Source organism: Rhopilema esculentum, chromosome 11, assembly GCF_057945365.1.
Source record: "Rhopilema esculentum isolate cy_ngs chromosome 11, ASM5794536v1, whole genome shotgun sequence".
NCBI classification, from domain to species: domain Eukaryota; kingdom Metazoa; phylum Cnidaria; class Scyphozoa; order Rhizostomeae; family Rhizostomatidae; genus Rhopilema; species Rhopilema esculentum.
The window spans coordinates 8,546,134-8,564,884 of NC_142825.1; the positions used below are offsets into that span (position 1 = coordinate 8,546,134).

An 18,751-nucleotide genomic window follows, 5' to 3' on the forward strand; every position below is an offset into this window, starting at 1 on the left:
AATATAATAGAACTTTTCTACGCGAGTTGAAGTATTTAATTATTATCCTTATGGTTTGAAACATTTTGCTTAAGGAACTCTTTATCCAGCAAGCCTAGAGATAATCCCCATTTAATCCTTAATTTCACCAGAAAATCCAAACATTCTGTTAACGCATTTCTTTGGAATGCAGACTTTTTGTCGAACCATTTTCTGGTCGCTACTTTTTGGAGCCAGTCTGGCTGAAAAGATATTTAAGAATGTATGGAATGCAAACCAGTTTTCTTTCTGTCATATCACTTTTGTTGTACCAATATTTACTGGCAAATATTTGCAAATTTGTAGCTAAAAAGAAAGGTTTTTTGGTTATTTTTATGTTTGGTATTACCGTGTGATTCCAGTTATTTGATTAGGTATTGGTAGAAGCATTTGATTAAGTTACTGTTGTATTCTGCTTGGGCTTTATCGTGGGTTGTCTGCTGTCGATCTAAGTCGATCTGAGTGATTGTGTTTGCTCTGAAAGGGTTCCCGTTTCTCCATCCTGCTTGGTAACGAGGACTTAATGTGATCCTAATCATTCCGTTGTTTAAAGTACCTATTATTAGGCATAACTAATTATGTCTATGATTCAGTTCTACCTGTATTGATTTGATTTACTATGAGTATTTACTAGCAGTGGAGTTGATTTACTATGAGTATCTACGAAATTTAGCTCCATCTATCAGCCTCTCTTGTTGATGGCAAAATTTGTCTCCCTTGACCGCTTTCATCTTCTCTTTTCAATTTAAACTTCGGTATCTTCAATATCGCAATAATTACATTACATAATCCTCTATTGTCATCGATTTGTATTTCATTATTTATATGTTGTGTGTTATTCTGCCTAGAAAAGCCCAAAATCAGAAGCCTGAAGGAACCTTTGATTTATGCCAAAATTAACAGCGACATTATCCTGCCATGTGAAGTGACTGGCAAAACACAGCCAAAATTCAAATGGGTTCGACGTGGTGGAAATTTCGATTTAACCAATGATCGTTTTCAGGTAATTCAATTATACAGAGCAATCGTTTATTTTCCAAAATCATTCTGAAAATCTCCATTGAATGATGGATATAGGAATGCTGTTTGAAATTTCGGCAATTTACTGTCTCTCCCTTTCTTCAGTTGGTGTTTGTTGGTTAAACAAGTGTTGTCGGTATCGGCTAACACCTCAAAGGGTGAAAAATTCCTGTATCGAGCCAGGTTTAGAGGCTAAACCGAAATTTAATCAGCCCAGCATAAATTAGTTTAGTTACAAATTATGGGATTATTTGTTGTGATTTCATGGACAATCTTGGCCAAAGATTTTGGATGATAGTATTTAAAAAGGATTTTATTACTAACGTTATTGTAGTTGTTTCCGAGAAAGAGATCTTTATCAGGAAACACTGTACTATTCATGTTTTGTTTAATTCTTTTTGTTTAAAACGAATACTTTAAAGAATATTCAATTTTTGTCTTCTTCATATCCTGATCTTTACTAATTTTTGTTTTGTATAAATTTATCAATTTATCATTAATAGCTATTTTCGCAAACAATACCCTTTATGCAATATTTTTCCTTACCAGGTATGATTTTGGTACCCTCCGAATTGTTAGAGCTGTACGATAATCCAACTATACCCAGAAAGTAGTTTCTAGTCTGCATTTAGGTCTCTTTTGGTATATTAGCTTACAAGGTTGGCTTTTCCTTATTAAGCTTGAAATGGCTCATGTCTTTATTCTGTGGTAGAAGGTATCTAGAAAATAATACTGTGAAACTGCTCTTATTGAACGTAAAGTAAGTTACCAGACTTCTTGGACAAGGCGCGAATTGTAATAACAGCTTTTCAACTACATCTTCCATCAATGCTAAAATCTCATTAATGAAATCTGTGGTTGATACTTTACCGCGACAGCTAAATTTTTTTTATTTTCTTGGCGGTAGTATTTTGCCATCTTTTGGTCGTGCTGATTGCCTCCTCTTAATTTAGATTGCAACCACCAGAATTTCCATTGCCACTAGATTTGCATAAATTCAGGAAAAATAGTATTACAAGTTGGATTGTAATATTATCATCAGTAATGTCATCGTAATAACATCAGTCATATTATCAATGATATCAAGAGTAATATCATTTATAATATCATCACAATATCGCCTAGATTCTTGCGAACGGAAGTCTGTTGATAAAGAATGTAACTGCTGAAGACTCAGCAACGTACGTCTGCAAGGCCTCCAATGACGTAGGGAGCACAAGAGCAGATAGAAAACTCATCGTTACAAGTAAGTATCCTATTCTTCTTAACTGTAAAGCTTTGCAAATATGTAGCGCTTTGTACTGTTGTACTTTAAAATAGACTGCCTTCGGTCTGCAGCCACGTACAATGCTTGCCAAAATTGCTTCGGGCACCCAGCAATTTGCATTGTATTATTCTCTTTTCATTTCATTCCGGTATTCTACTACTTCCAGGCCTTTTCTCCAAAAACAATGTTGATAGTCTAGATAATTATTATTCTCATAACGAATAAGGAGGTTCTCTAAAATCTCCTCAATTTTTATAGTAAACTAACATTGTTCCCTAAGGAGAAGGGGTTGGCTGAAATTGCTTTTGAAAACTGACGTTAGTGTTTCAAGACTTTTGCTAGGGACTATAGCCAAATATTGAGACTTGTAATCATAAAGATACAATTTTTGTATAGATTATTAAGCCAATCGCAATTGGTCAGTTTGAACCGTTGCAGCTTTCACTTATTTGTACAGACAGTATTCTTTCCTTAGATATATTTTCTATATAACTTGCTTAATTCAATTTGTTATCACATAGAGTGCAATCCTCCCTTACATTAAAGTGCCACCCTTATTAAAGATTCAATTTTCAAATTACACAAGCATCAATGAAATCAGTTATGTCTTTAGTTAGTTCATATAATCTTCTAGCACTTCCTCATTTCGTCGCTCGTAATGTAGGGTACGAAATTCCAATCGACAAAGTCGAATATTTAACAAAATCTAAAGATGATGACAAGTTATGGTCGTTTATTTCTGGTTTTCGTAATCCCTTGTCGTAGTTATTTGTCCAGATTTATAATGTGACTCTTTGTGATGTTTGCCAAGGTTTTATGATGATAATTACAGTGTTTTGATGTTTTCATACTTAGCTATACTACCTCCCAGGTTCCTTATTGATACTAAAGACGCAGAAGTGAATACAATTAAGCTATTTCAAGCGGCACCCGTAGAATAAGCTAGCATTCCATTGCAATTTGGGATTGCTCGCAGATTATTTTGCCACGTTTTGCTCAAGAGATTATATGTAATGCGTGTAGAATGCAAGTTAAGGATCGATGTTTTTTAAAATGTGCCTATATAAAAGAAAAAATTATTGGAGGAGGGGAGGGGCTTTTTTGGATTTAGGAGGATTTAGTTGGCAATGGAGCTGGTCGATGGAGTACGGGATGTGGTGGAGTTAACTCGGTGTTTTCATTATACAAGCTCAACTGAAAGGCTCCTACAGGCTGATTTTAACCTCCCATAGGGTTCGTTGTAAAATCGGCAACTTCATAGAATCGGATACGAAGTTCATTTCCCAGTTCTGTTTTGACAAACTTATCATGTCTCTTAAACCACAATGGGATGCACCAGAAGAAAGTAGATTTTCTATTTTTAAGATGAATAAAATTTAAAGTTTGCTTGAAACAATGGAAGTATTTTTTTCGAATATTTTGTAAGTCTGTGCCAAAACTGTTGCACTATGAATACCTAATTCATCAAAGCTTTCTGCTAAGGTTCGTAATCATACGACCAAAGAAGGACTAGCATAATCCATTAGTTGGCGGTCCGCAGCAAATGTATGGCTGTTCCTTTGATGATTGCGATTGCAGACTTCTTTCCTTCAATTGCCTTTTTGTAACCGTTGGTTTTTGTGTTGCCGAGGTTCTGATCATAAAAGGTGAACCCTTTTTTGTTAGATGCGAAACAAAGTTGAACCGTGCAAATGCTAAAAATCTTTAAGATTCCAATTCAGCTCCATTTTGGATTGTAAAGCTCTTGTATTATACCTCGTTAGGCGCAGTCTTTTTATCCTGTTATTCTTATAAAACTAGAGTCAAGATAAAACTTTATTAGTACATTTGCCGTGCAATTCACATCGGTGTTTTCCCAAGCTTATTCCTCCATTTCGTGTATTTTCTTCCTTTCGTATTTTTGTATTATTCTTTTTTCTGGTGACAAATTCTTCATACCTCTATGAGTTGTTCTTCTATTACAGTTTGTACTGAGATTTATGGCAGCTGTTAAACCTTTGTTACCCTTAGTAAAACGTTGACCAGAAGTTTTTGCAACACCCCGAAGCCCTTTTTATGTTCTGTATGTCAGCGTGCTGTTGATGAAATCAATATTGAGGCGCTGAAAAACGTTCTTAATCAGTTTATATGTGGGTGCATGTGTGTGCGTGTGTGTGTTTGGGAGTGGAGAGATTTTATTCCATTATTCCCGCTGTTTGTCGAACATTCCCTGCTATAGCCAATATGATAAAGTAGAAACAAGTTCATGTGAAGAAAATTTGCGGTTTGCTCAACTTAATTGTTATAAACTCTGATTATTTGGCATAAATCTTCCCACAGACAAGATTGTAAAATTATTGCAGAAAAAAGTGCCGTGAGGGTGATTTGTTAAAATGTGACAAATTTCAAAGCAAAACTTCAGTACCATTTTTCCTTTCACAGTCCCGCCGACGTGGACGTTGAAGCCAGGTGAACAGTACGAATTGTTTGAAGGCGAAGAGCTACGACTAGAGTGTTTTGCATCCGGTATTCCAAGGCCTCGCATTTCTTGGAAACATAACGGGAAGTTACTAGATTTGAAAGAAGATATCTTGGTGATCAAGGAAGTTAACAAAACGAGTAATGGAACCTACAAATGTATTGTGAGAAACGAAGGTGGCAAAATCACTGCTGAAACGACTGTTCTTGTCAAAGGTTTTTCTTTCTATATATACATCACTTCAATCAACAAATCATTCAGTCACTATTTTCACTTCTTGCTTCTCCATAGAGTCAAACTCTGACCATAGGATTTCCTGATAATTCGATCTTTTCTTGATTTTAGAAAAAATAGATTCTTTCGTAGTTACCCTTGATGACCCAAGTTGAGATGATTTAACTGTCAATAATTTTATAGAATTTCACAGTTTGTTGTTCGTTCTTCCTTCCTACCGTCCTTCCGTCCTTCCGTCCTTCCGTCCTTCCGTCCTTCCGTCCTTCCGTCCTTCCGTCCTTCCGTCCTTCCGTCCTTCCGTCCTTCCGTCCTTCCGTCCTTCCGTCCTTCCGTCCTTCCGTCCTTCCGTCCTTCCGTCCTTCCGTCCTTCTGTTTAATTTTAGTTTGATATTGCTGCATTCTGATGAAGTTTGACATTATGCTTAAATTTGTGATAAATTATGGTATCCTTTTCTAGCTTCTTACAACACCACTGCTTTGTTTTCCATTCTTAGATTTCAACGTCGTCGGTGTAAGCTCGTATGAGTTAGCAGGGACACTTCCCTTGAACAGGCCGTTGCAGACAAGAGAAATCGGTAGGTGCTGTTCTAAACAAATTTGGTTCCCATAAATAGTTTTTGCTTGTAGCTTTTTATGTATCAAAATTGTGGCCTTTTCAAGTCAAATTAAAACTACCCATATTGATGTAATTTTGTATCAGAAAAACTATCCCACTGATTATTATAACTATTTACATCGGTCTTTTATTTGAAACCAGCCTAGCTTTATGTTAATTTACATCTCAGTTGATGACTCTTCAATCTGCAAATGCCCCATCAGAAAATCGAAGAAGGTAGCCATGAACTTGATCCATGAAGATGCTCGAATAGCCTTTTCTTGATTTCTACTTTTGTTTCATTACATAGACTTGGCTTCCTAATGTAAGCAATCTGATCAGAATTTCTCTCTGCTGATGTAGCACGATCCAAGGCTGGATTTTTTTGTTTGGCAATTGGTGCCGATAATTTTTTCGAAGATTTTTAAACCTGCCAAAGTCTGCTATTTGTGGTATTAAAGATAAAGTCTATATAATTCCTCCTTTTTTGGTTTAACGTAAACCAATGCCTTTATAGATATCCTGCGATTCGTGGTTCTACCGGAGGACACAAGAATCAAAGCAGGAGTTTCACAATTATTCAGCTGCATTGCCAGTGGCAACCCTACACCAGTGGTAACCTGGCAAAGAAGCGGAGTAGCAATGGACACACCTCTGTATATTTTGCCTAATAACAGCTTGGTAATCAACAATGCACGCCTTGAGGACGGTGGCTTCTACGCCTGCGTTGCCGAGAACGAAAGGGGGAAAATCATGAAAGATTTCATTGTTACCGTCGTTGGTTAGTTATTTAGATAATATTTTGACATTTGGTAAAGACAACTGTGCTCACCTAATGTGAAACTACAGACAACGCCGAGTTAGATCTTACTTGAGAGTTTACGGCGTATATTTTATTATTTTAAATGGAGTATAATCTGCTTATGAAAAATAATGATAGTCTCAGCCAAAACTATCAAGCCTTAATAGAATAGCTTCATCCCAAAGCCAGGCTGTGACATCGATTTTCATGCTTTGAATAATACATAAAAGTCTCGAGAAAGCCGGCGCAGTAGTACAACTACAAAAAGCTGAAAATATTTCCATTTTCGTTCAGCATCATGCTATCTAAAATCTTTTGGAACTTGATGATGCGAGTCTTAGCTACAGAAAAATTGGTTTCTCGTCAAAGGTTTCTGGTTTCGTAGTCAGTAGATTCTAAACTCATGCCATCTACTACAAATCCTTCAAACCTCGCGTCAGAAAAGTCAGTCTGTCCTTTTTCACGAAATCAGGGCATATGACGTGAAAATATCATGCTAGCTTAACGGCTGTTGATTTAATATTTTTTTAGAGGTTCAGTGACTTTTTCATTTCCTCTTTATTAAGTCCAGGTCCGTTATGCAAATATTTCCATAATACTAATTAGACTAGATATCTTGTACAAAGTAGAAAGGAACCTGATCCAGTCAGATATCAACCACATTTAAATTAGAAGGCCTAACTCAGGCAACACGGTCTTTTCTAACGTGACAATACTTTTTCCTTGTATTCAAATTTGCCTGCCTGTGTTTGCCAAGTAATAGATATTTACTCCAGCTAAGCCTGCCAGGACTCCAATGCATTGTCTCTCCTGTCCACAAAATTGCTTTAATTCAAAGATAAGTTTGGTGTTTCAGTCGAGTCCCCGCGGCTGTTAGAAAATAGGCAATTTACGTCGACGTTGTTTCTAAATCCGTATCATTAAATTCCTAAATTTACATCAGTCAAATAATGCAGAATTTGCCACAAACCTTGAATATATGATTAACAGGCATTTATTTAGTTTTTATACGAATTTTTGAAGCTGGCAGATCTAAATATTTGTAAGAGAGTTTAAAGGCATCCTTGTTCTTAGAATTTGAAACGTTTTCTTTTTTGCAGTGAATGGAGGATTCAGCCAATGGTCTGACTGGGGACCATGCAGTAAGAGTTGTGGGGAAGGCAAACAGTTGAGGAACCGGTATTGCAACAACCCTTCACCACAGAACGGTGGTGATAAATGTGAGGGATATTATGTGCAACAAAGAGCATGCAATCAGAATCCATGTGGTAATTTCTCTTATTTATGCCTTCTATATAAATTCCCTTTATCTCTCGTTTATGTTGTGAAATAACAAAAGCAAGTGAAAAAGGTATGCGCGGTCGCATTTTGTTTGTTAAATGTTGTGCCTAAAGATGCTTTTTCCTTTGGAAATCATAACTCACTCAGATTTTTCATATATGATATAATTCATTTTTATTTGAAAATTTGTTATGTTATTTTAAGCATTTATTTAGTGCTTTAGTAAGAAATTTTCGATTCAGTAGAGTTTTAACGTTTTTTGGCGTAATCGTTGAATCTCGTGTTGTTAGAACCTCAATGCTTGGTAGGAGAACTCAAAATGGAATGCGGTAAAGTAACAATTTATCAAATCTAGAATTGATTACTTTTTCATAGCTACGCACTGATTATAAATCATATATACGTATCATATATAGATATCATTAAACTTTTATTTTTTTTGTTATCTACAAGTGAAGTCAACGCTTGCTTCTTGGTCTTCCTGGGGCAGATGCTCTCAGTCCTGCGAAGGTGGAAGGCAGTCGCGAATAAGACCATGCTCAGCAGGAACCAGGGATTGTCCACATGGAATGCAGTTTGAACATCGACTTTGTAACAGATTCAGATGTGGAGGTATTGCTTCAAAGCCTTTCACTCAATTTATTCACAATCCTTTGAAGATTATCTCAGTAATGTTAGCATTATCTAGCATTAGTGTGCAGTGCATTTTTAAAGTAAATTACTTGCTACAGGGCCAGGGATTGATAAATCAAACTTTAATCTAGTTCTTTTAAATACAGATTTTTAGATTCCAAATAGACTGTCCTATTTGTATACTGGCACGCGCAGTATCCTTTGCTGCATCGAATGTAGCCTGTTTCTTCATTGAGCCAATTTCCTCGTTGAGCTAGTACTCTTGGCATTATAAGTTGGGGTATTTTGACTAAGTATCGAAAGTATCACAAGTTAAAAAAGATAGAATAAACAAATTGTAAGGCATAGATTATGACAAAGTTGAAAATAACAGCAGGTAGTTTGAAAGTTCAGCAGCCAAATTCGATTAAGTGCGTGGCTTACTGTAATTATTTTGATAATATCAAAACGTAGTATGAATTATAATAGAATAGTAAGAACCTTAATGTAATAAATTCTGTACTATAGGTTACGCAAAATGAGTTGCTGTTTTTTTGTTAGATTCGGTTTGGTTAAGTTCTTTTAAAACTAAAAATCACTCCTAAAGTAAGTTACAGCTTATCAACAGACACAAGTACTTTTAAAGCTATTTAGTCTCAGTATTCAATAGGTTGCCTCTAAATCTGTTTTTGTTTTTTGGACAGAAATTTTACGTTGTTAATGCTTTTTATCGTACGGCAAAATGAGTAAATTTTTCATTCAAAAAAGGCACAATTTTCTCAGCTAAGTGCGTTTCAATCGCTTTTGAAAACACGTTTCAATGAAGCTTCCCATTGAAGATAACTTTCTTGGATTTTAGGCATTTGAAAGTACGCATTCCCTGCTTGCTTTTTGTTGCAACTTCGTGTTTATTTTTTGTTGCAACTACGTTCCTATGCGTATATTTAAGGTCAACGAAAACGTATGCTTGACAGGCAGTTCTCTGGTTGTGACAAGCCTCACGAGACACACGTCTTGAATCTGAAAGATCAATCCACTCTCTCTAGTCAGGGCATTGATTCCAGCCGCGGTTGCTTGGGTCAGAGACCTCCAGACAGGGACAGTAAATTTATAGATAAGACTATTCCAGGCTCTTCGGTGTTGGTTGAATGTTAATTATTGGTAGACCCTTTAGGAACATCCCAAGGGTGCTATTGTTGGTATAAAGTATTTGCGTTTTGTATATCTCTTTTTCATAAGGTAGTGAAGATATTGACATGTAGGTTGTGTTTAAAGACTCTGTTTGGTTAATACGGTAGGCACATTATTAACCAATCAGATATCACAACGCTACAAACACATTTTACAACAGGTAACTTTCATTCGTTTTTAGTACAACCCAATAGAATATCTGGTGTAAGATCTGCCACAATGCATTTGAAAGCCTTAAGCTGAACACAAGACCTTAAATATTTTTCAAAACAAGGGCGGGACTGCTGTTTATGCAAATGCTATTTATGCAAATACAAGTTACGAAAATCATGCCTGTTGTGTATTGGTATTAATTGCTGGGGACAGTTGAAATTCCTAGTGACATGGCTTGCCATCTGTTATATCATTTCATTAGATTTATAAGCAACGTGTTATCGTTTCAGGTATTCTCGGGATAACCGAAGTTATAGGCAGTGTGTCTGGTACGGTGAACAGGCAAGATATTGGTTCAATAGCTTTGATGGCTGATATAAGCTATGTCAATCAGTTTGTGAAAATCAGTCTCGATGTCAAGGGCATTCCGAAGCCGTTGCTTTACATCATGAGATCAGTAGTCTCGTTTATGGTACCAGTTTACTGGTCTGTCGTGAATCAAGGCAGAGATGGCTTCAATGGAATATCGATTGCAGCCGGGAAGTTCACGTACACTGGAAAGGTATCACATCTGACTTCTCTTTTAGCTACCTCGCTTTTAAGTCTAGCCAGGCAATGCGATTTATATTAGGCCTAAATTTAGATCTACAAGCGTTTTGAACCTACGAGATCTTATGAGCAACTGCCTTACATTGTAGACTGGCATACGTTAAAAAGTTTTTTAACACTTTGTTGTTTATTGCAGCTTAGAAAGAAAGAAGCGCCAAAAATTAGCCACTCTTTGTAGCCCAAAATTGCGTGTGCTACAACGACATTGCTAGTACTTTGTTAAGCGGTGCCAAATTCACTGCTATGATTCATTCATTCATTCATTCATTCATTCATTCATTCATTCATTCATTCATTCATTCATTCATTCATTCATTCATTCATTCATTCATTCATTCATTCATTCATTCATTCATTCATTCATTCATTCATTCATTCATTCATTCATTCATTCATTCATTCATTCATTCACTTATTCATTCATTCATTCAAATGAAGGATTTATAAGTTTTGTTGATTGTATTTGGTGTGGCATTGAATTTTAACCAGTGATCAAGTAGCAAAACTGGCAAAGGTTAGAGTTTGTCGAACTATAAAACAGTGTCAGCTGAAATTGATTTTACGAAGCGAGCCAATGCGTTGGTTGTCCTTGTATATTTCAGAAATGATCTATGCCACTTTTTTATGCTGTCTTGGTTAATGATACCCATTCTTGTTAATTTCCAGCATAAGCTCAAACTATAGTACCAAGGCTCAAACTATATCACCAAGTATACTATGTTCAAATAAGACGGATCGCTCACCAATGACTTAAAAAAGCCAGGAATATCCGAACATGCTATTTGATTTCTTATAGGTCAATGTTATATAGGTTTTGGCCGAATTACCCTGAAGATTCCAGGGAAGCCATCGACCTTTGATCTAGGGCCAATAGCGAAAATTCACACCCAGTATAATTAACTAGCAGTTGTTTTATGGGAGACTTAGCAGTCCTCTAACTTTCCAAGAATGTGGCTGTTAAAAACTTTTATGCGGTAAAAACCAGGCACAGACAGGAAGTTACTGTCTCTTTGGTTAGCGAGGTATGCCGCAGAAATTATTTTAATTGGAAGAGACATCATCGAAAAACCTTGTTTAAATTCTCACTGGATTGTGGAGGCGTGAAAGGAAGTAGTTACCAGAGATCCACACCAAGAGAGATTTAAACTTCCCAGGGTTTTTCGTATATTTGCCTTTGAACATTGTCAAAACTTTATCTAGTCAATAATTACTTTTCCCATTCTTCTTTCTGGCGTACTAAGGTGATTATAAGGACTTACTTCTCCATGAATCGAATAATTCATTCTTTATTAACCCTGCTTCTTAACCTACATGTTCTGACATCATAACCTTGGCAATTAAATCGTCTTACCATGTCTCATTTTATTGACTGGACCACTTCTTAATGAAAAGGATATCACGATTATAGCTAGGATATGTTGACCATGACACAGAAATATGCCGACATTTTAATGTCAATAGTGTTTTACAGTTAAGCATGATTTTTTAGTATTAAACGTTAGCCTAGCTAGCACGTTTGTAGAGATTATGAAATCAAAATCAGATTCCAGAACCTTTTTGTGTTATATTTCAAAGTCAATTCCAAAGATATGAGCCAGCAAGTTGAAAATAATGTTTTAGCAGGTTCTGTTTTGCTATAATTGGTTTTATGCTATAACACAGCCTTTCATTTAAATCTCAATATCAAAGATCTTTGAAGTTCTGAAATGTACAGACGATTAGAAAATGTTAAGATATTGAAGAAATAAGCTCTTCAGCGCAATATAAGACAGAAAGTCTCATTTTTCTAACTATTCTCAGATGATTTAAAAACAGGATATATCTTTTCATCATATCCTCTTCTTCTTCTTCTTCTTCTTCTTCGAGTACCATAGCATTTCATGCCTTAGGCGTTTATGAATTATCTTTCAGACGTCTTGCTTGTAGACATTTCATGAATATACTAGGCAGGCTACTAGAGGTGGGTTGCCATTACCTTCCTCCACGCAGTGACAGCTAACTTGTTTTGTGAGCACCTAACCGTTGTCCGAATATGGATCATCCGCCTAGCTGCCGCAACCTTCAAGCCGTTGATCTACAAGAGACTCTTCCGCCATTCTGGTTATCGAAGGCCCTGCTGCCGACGTTTTCACGATTACCCTAGTATGGGTGCTTGACAGGTGCTACACCCGGCCCAAGGGTGACCTGTAAGCTATCGGACGGAAGGGGCGCCTTAAACCTCCTTTTGTCACTTGTCACATTGACACCGACACCGGAATTTTATCATATATTCAGTTATATACACATTTCCTTATAACTACCACGTCATCTTTTATACCCAAAATTGTTCAATGTATAGGCGTTATTGCCTACTGTTTGGCATTTGCTAAAAAAACTGCTTTCAATTCTGCGTGGGCACACATTGCAGCCATTGGATCGGTAGATAAAAATATTACGTAAACCAAATTATTAATGCGCCATTCCCTTATGAACTAAACAAAATGCGACTTTGCGTTATGAACACGATCCTATGATTGTGGTTATTTCGTTTTTATGTTTGAAAGTCATTCATATGAGACATTGTTGGAGCAAATTTAGTTTGCCAGACTATATAATACCAAATGGTCGTTAATCAACTGACATGAACATCTCAGTCAACAGCGTCATTTCATTTCTACGTAGAAGCAGCCTAAGCTCAGCTAGTTTTGATTCTGGATAAGAAATTGGATTGATAACGTACCCAATAGATTCTATTACTCAAAATCGCAATCCCATATGTCAGTCAGACAAGTCATTAAGTCTTAATTCAGACGTCAAATGTAGGGATTTTCTATATTAATAGGTTAAAATTACTATTTGTCATTTGTTTTCAAGCAAAATCTCATTTGCTTAGTATAAATCCTAAACAGCTAATTTTTCTTACGTACTGACGCCCATAAATGTCTACCATGAGTCCTTTTCTGATTTAACAGAAAGACAAGGCTCATTGACTTCTCTCCGTTGATTCTTTTGACCTATACAGTCATTTTGAATGTTATACTGTTATCCTTAAGAAACACGTCAATTTTGTGAACTGTTATTCCATTTTCGATGTCTTTATAACCCTGCAATTCTTACTTTTTTTGTTTAAGAGTTTTGTTTAATGAAAACAAGTACATTATTATGTCGTGCTCTTTGAGTAAATTTTTTTCGTCCACCAGGGAAGTTTGTCAAATAGTGTGAAAAACTCGCTTTGCTAGAAACTTTGAGCCGATTTAAGAATATTTTTGTTGAGAAAGTAATCTTCTGCGATTATCCTGTAATTTTAGAGAGCGAATCACAGATTTCTGAGTCAAAGAATTGTAGATATTTTCAAAAACTGTTGTGTTGTAAGAAATCGAGTGAAGTGTCAGCACAAAGACCAAACTCGCAGAAAACAAAATCAAACAGACTTTTTCTCTATCAATGATGAAAAGATAAATTGGACACGCTCCAACAAACTAGTGCAAATAATCTCTACGCCGAGTTTTCTTCTTACCAATGCTGTTGTTAGTAATGAGGTGTACATCTAAAGATAACTGACCATTGTTTAGTCTAGCCTTCAAGTTGAGTGTGTTGTTTTAACGTAGTGCTTTTTTTCACACAGATTAAGTATAACGATGTGCAAATCTTGGTGACAACATGCTTGGTTTCGGCGATCCCAGGGAGCAAATCATTGATGATGGAGACTAGCTTATCTGGGGATGTACAACACTTTCCACGTAAGGGTTTCTCACCGCAGAATTACAACGAAGTGTGAGTGTTTCTTGTACCTCATAATATTGGCTTTTTACTCTCGAAACTTTGTTTATTGATTTCAGTGCCAATTGTAGTAGTGTGTGTCCACCTATAAAATACCTCAACAATTTAAGTGTTCAGATATCCTGAGCAAGTTTGTCATCAAAGTACACTTTTTCAATAAGAACCTGATGTAAATGAACTCAACCCTGCTGTTACCACTTTTAGCTTTGTAACAAGACCAGAGAACATTCTGATTCTTGGAACAATAGATTCAACCCCCAATTAACAGTTTCATGTTAATTTGCTTTGTTAAACTAATTCATTAATGCTCTGTTTCAACAGATCACAGGCTAATCAATTGATTTTATTGTGATTTAATTAGTACCAATTCTTATTCCACTTCTTGTCAAAATTGTTCACTTGCTTGTCAGTGACCCTTACAAGTCATAATTTCTGTCTTTTGTGTAACCAGTATCCAGCGTTTTTTGATCCCCCGGCAGATCAAGTGTTTATATCCACAATGAGTTGCTTCACCATTTCGATTAGGGGATGTGTGTTTGCCATCGCTCCGTATTTTAATGATGTCATGGCATACAAAAATTCCCTATACTTTTTCTTGCAGCGGGGAATTATATAACACCTTAGAAAAATCCATAGTTTATCTTTAAATATATGCCTTTTTCTTCTAAAAATATTTTCTCTGGTTTAATTGGCCACCTAATATTCTAAAATATAACTTGTTGCCTTGTTTAATAAGTAAAAATTAATTGATGGTTTTACAATACGACTCCTAGTAATGCGATTGCCTGTTCTTATAGATTTTTGCAAACATCTCCAAATTCAATTTACGGCTACTCTGAGCGATACATTCTCATTGGGGAATCTTCAACGAAATACAGCCTAGAACATACAATAACATACGCATCTGATTATACTTTAAATTTCCCTGCCCAGACGTACAACGTGCGTCCGGATAAACTGGTTCTCAATGAAGATGAAATGTCTTTACGCCACGAGGTCACTGCGTCCTACCTCGAAGGTATGCTTTTTAACCTGAACTGTTATCATGTTTTTGCTTTATTCTAAAATAGCTTTTTGGTACTGCAAAATGTGAAGATGGCATGAAATAGCAGAAACATACCATATATAAGTAATTTTTGTCCGACACACTTCAGAGTATAAACGTCGTATAATGACCGAAAGTAAGCTGAAAATTTATATCTAGATGTGGATACTTTCGATATACTCTGAAGAGTGTCGGACGAAAGGTATTTAAGTTTGCTATATTTCCGCTATTTCGTGCAATCTTCAAGCTTTATTTTCAAAAGGTCATTGTTGTGAAAATTATCAATATTTTTTACAATATTCAATACTGAAAGTTATTTTTTAAAGAAATGATTTTTGTGCCGGTACAGGGACAGATAAATGCCCAGACGGATTTTTGAAAGACGACAGGTTCTGCGCGGGTATGTCGATATTTGCTATTTCTTCCTTTTTAAACTATTTTTGTAAGAGCGATGACATATTTAAGATTCATTAACAATTTGCAGTCATAGTACTATGGGTGCCAAAATTGCTAGAGAGCACCTCTTGAGAAGTCTTGAGTAAAAATCTTTCTTTGTGCCATTAGCCAAATAAAGGGAAGCGGTGCCTCGTTGGTCTCTGTGTGTGTATTTACCAAAGTTGTTTAACTCGATACCTATTGCATAATAATTGAAAGTCGTTGGGACTTTCAGAGCTCTATGATATCATTTCATTGTGCCTTGCAATCATACAGAAGCTCTATCTGAAAAGTTTTGAAATTTCTAGTAGAGAAAGTCTAGTTCATTATGAGAAATATATGTTTTCGTTTCAATTTGGGTTTGAGAATTTGATTGATCATCATATCATATGTTGATCATCATCATTCCCCTTTCTATCTGCATCAATTGCTGCTAATATGATTAAACTATTTTTCCTAGATCTTTACTACGAATTTATTTAATATTTCCCTTCCAACTGCAGACGTGAATGAGTGCTTAGTGTCCACACAATGCGAACAACTTTGCATTAACACAAATGGAAGTTATCACTGTAGTTGCAACAAGGGATTCTTCCTTTCCAGAGATGGTGTTAGTTGTCAAGGTTAGGCCGCATTGACTTATAAACATTTCAGAATTTTCTCCTTTTTCACCTGCTGTGTATTGAGAACAAGGTTATGTAGATAGGATTGAATACAATATTCTTAAACTTTTATAAAGTTACTTTTAATTCGTTCTCTCTAGTCTTACAAATGATTTTTTCGCTTGATAACCTTTCAAACTATCAATTGTTGAATGATATTGTAAAAGTATGCTTTTTTCAAAAACTTGTGCAAAAAATTCTAAGTATAAGATTTTAAAAAGATCTAAGGAAATAGAATGGTTAGAGATATTTGCAAAATTTTAGTCTCACAGAACGATTGTCAATTCTTTATCATATTTTCAATTTGCAATAAGCTGGTATCTCTATAGTTTAATATAAAATTTTTATATCATCCGAGTCCGACGTTTCATCAGCAAAGGATTACTTTAAGATTATAATGAGAAACAATTATATTGTGATCTACGCCAGTATGATGTAGCCTTCCCTTTTCGTGTCATCTTTGAAATTTGCAGCACGTAAATGTTGTTTGGTAATGTTCTGAATTTTTCCGACATTGTTATTTAAACTTTACCAATCAACGCCACTGTTTTTCCCTATTAACAAGCTAGTTTTATTGCAGATATAAATGAGTGTCGTCAGAGCTTTCATAACTGTAAAAACCACGAGCTATGCATCAATACCAGGGGTGGCTATGTTTGTAAAGAGAAACAATGCTCTCGGGGTTTTGCAAGAGACGAAAAGACTCGAGAATGTGAAGGTTGGTCTTTGTAAAAATTGAGTACATACTTTTTCTTGGGTCGTGTATATTAAAGTATTTATGTAGTATTTGTCTTCTCTAGAATACAAATAAAATTGAATTGAATTGAAAATTGAATTTAAAATTGATTTGAATTGAAAATTGATTTTAATTGGAAACTAGTTAAATTGAAAATTGAATTGATTGGAAAATTGAATTGACTTGTAATAGATTGAGTTTTAATCAATTGAACGGGCTCAATTCTTTAATAAACATACTCAATAGAAACGATTATGCAAATAGAGGTAGTGCAAACTTAATATGTATCCAAAAGAAACTTTGTGTTACGACAAAGTAGTTTGAGAGTATCAAGTCTAGACGTTGTATGTAGCTATATACTATGATATAAATATCTTGATATTTCAAACAGACATCGATGAATGCGAGAAGGATGGCATTTGCCCGGTCTTGCAGACCTGTGTGAACACAATTGGCTCATATGAATGTATGTGGGTCCCTTGCTCTGATGCTGGATTCGTGCGAGCAAACAATGGGACATGCATAGGTGGGACCCTTCTATTATTTCTTGATTGGGTCAGGAAAAAATGTTCAAATGTTTTATATTTGAATATTATTCGTATGCAAGAAATCCTTTGCAAAAACCAAGCCAACCTTTAATTGACAAGAATAGACTGGCAGATAGTTACGCTGCGTCGTATTTGTATCTTCAATCCTTCTTGGTTTTGAAATGCGAATGGATGATATTTTATGCATCTGCGATAATTGAAATAATTAATTAGTTGACTTAATTGAAAAGACAGCCGTTTAACTCTGTAATTGGAATAATGTCTGAAGGCAAACTAACACTGGTCATTCTAGTAAAAATCATTAATTGTTGATATTTTTGATGACGATTTAGCGTTAAATGCTATCAGGGAATAATTATTTATAAATGATGATAACAATTATATTTTTGCTATTTCTCTAAAAACAGTTTAATGAATTGATTTCCGAAGTAAAACCGTTTTTCAACTTCCTTTGTTTTTAATGATGTATGGGTTATGAATGACAGTTTAAGTAACTTGTAAATAAAATACCTATCTTTGACGAAACGACGTGTCTGATTGATATATGTAGATTTTTTCATTCAAAGCATCTTTTCTAGGCTATAAGTCTAAGAGTTACTTAACGTTATAGAAAGATGTTTCCATGCTAGCTTATCCTGACAGATTAAACATTACGTAGACTTGATGTTTGTTTGAACTTTTACAGACCTTGATGAATGTTCCGATAACCCAGGAGTATGTGCTCCAGACGAGGACTGTAAAAACACATATGGTAGCTATCAATGTGTGAAACACACAAAATGTGACCCAGGATTCAGACGAGACCCAATGACTATGGCCTGTGAAGGTCTGTCTGTTTACCATATGAAATATTTTTTTATTACCATGCATCGACAAGTATAGATATTCTCATGACACAAAATGGACGGTTTGAATTTGTTACAATGTCTATAATAGGTGCAATCATGGGAATTTACATTATAAAAAAGCCCACTGGAGCTATAAGCTTTGAAAAGTTGTACCTCTATCTTTGCCTGTCTTTTCGGTGACTTACGCTTAGCATGGTGCCTAAAAATTTCTTGATCCCTACTTTCGAATGCTCCTTATAAAGCCGTCCTCCAGCTTTGCTTCTATATTTTGTCATCATTTTTCTTTTGATACCTTTTCATTAACCATGTATAAGCCATGTTTTTGTACCTGCTGATGAATTATACCGTTCGGTACAGGAGATTTTATTTATTTAGGAAAGTTTAAAAACCTTAGCTGCCTGGTTGAGGATACGTGTGCACATCCTATATAACCCTCGAATGATATCCACCGCTATTAAAGATACTTTTTATTCTGTTT

The 18,751-nt window shown here is 35.5% G+C and overlaps 1 protein-coding gene across 3 annotated transcripts in view; it reads left to right on the plus strand.

The window, feature by feature from the left end:
• The window catches only part of LOC135693254 (uncharacterized), a 58,595-nt gene that overhangs the window by 22,888 nt on the left and 16,956 nt on the right, over positions 1 to 18,751 (plus strand). For all 3 annotated transcript variants that reach the window (XM_065211680.2, XM_089111150.1, XM_065211681.2), the window contains exons 9-23: positions 867 to 1,021; positions 2,164 to 2,284; positions 4,727 to 4,978; positions 5,492 to 5,572; positions 6,110 to 6,373; positions 7,495 to 7,662; positions 8,129 to 8,287; positions 9,922 to 10,193; positions 13,845 to 13,993; positions 14,797 to 15,017; positions 15,394 to 15,444; positions 15,983 to 16,102; positions 16,722 to 16,859; positions 17,269 to 17,403; positions 18,111 to 18,251. In XM_065211680.2, coding sequence (XP_065067752.2) covers positions 867 to 1,021; positions 2,164 to 2,284; positions 4,727 to 4,978; positions 5,492 to 5,572; positions 6,110 to 6,373; positions 7,495 to 7,662; positions 8,129 to 8,287; positions 9,922 to 10,193; positions 13,845 to 13,993; positions 14,797 to 15,017; positions 15,394 to 15,444; positions 15,983 to 16,102; positions 16,722 to 16,859; positions 17,269 to 17,403; positions 18,111 to 18,251 — 2,427 coding nt within the window. The remainder of the gene's footprint in view (positions 1 to 866; positions 1,022 to 2,163; positions 2,285 to 4,726; positions 4,979 to 5,491; positions 5,573 to 6,109; positions 6,374 to 7,494; positions 7,663 to 8,128; positions 8,288 to 9,921; positions 10,194 to 13,844; positions 13,994 to 14,796; positions 15,018 to 15,393; positions 15,445 to 15,982; positions 16,103 to 16,721; positions 16,860 to 17,268; positions 17,404 to 18,110; positions 18,252 to 18,751) is intronic.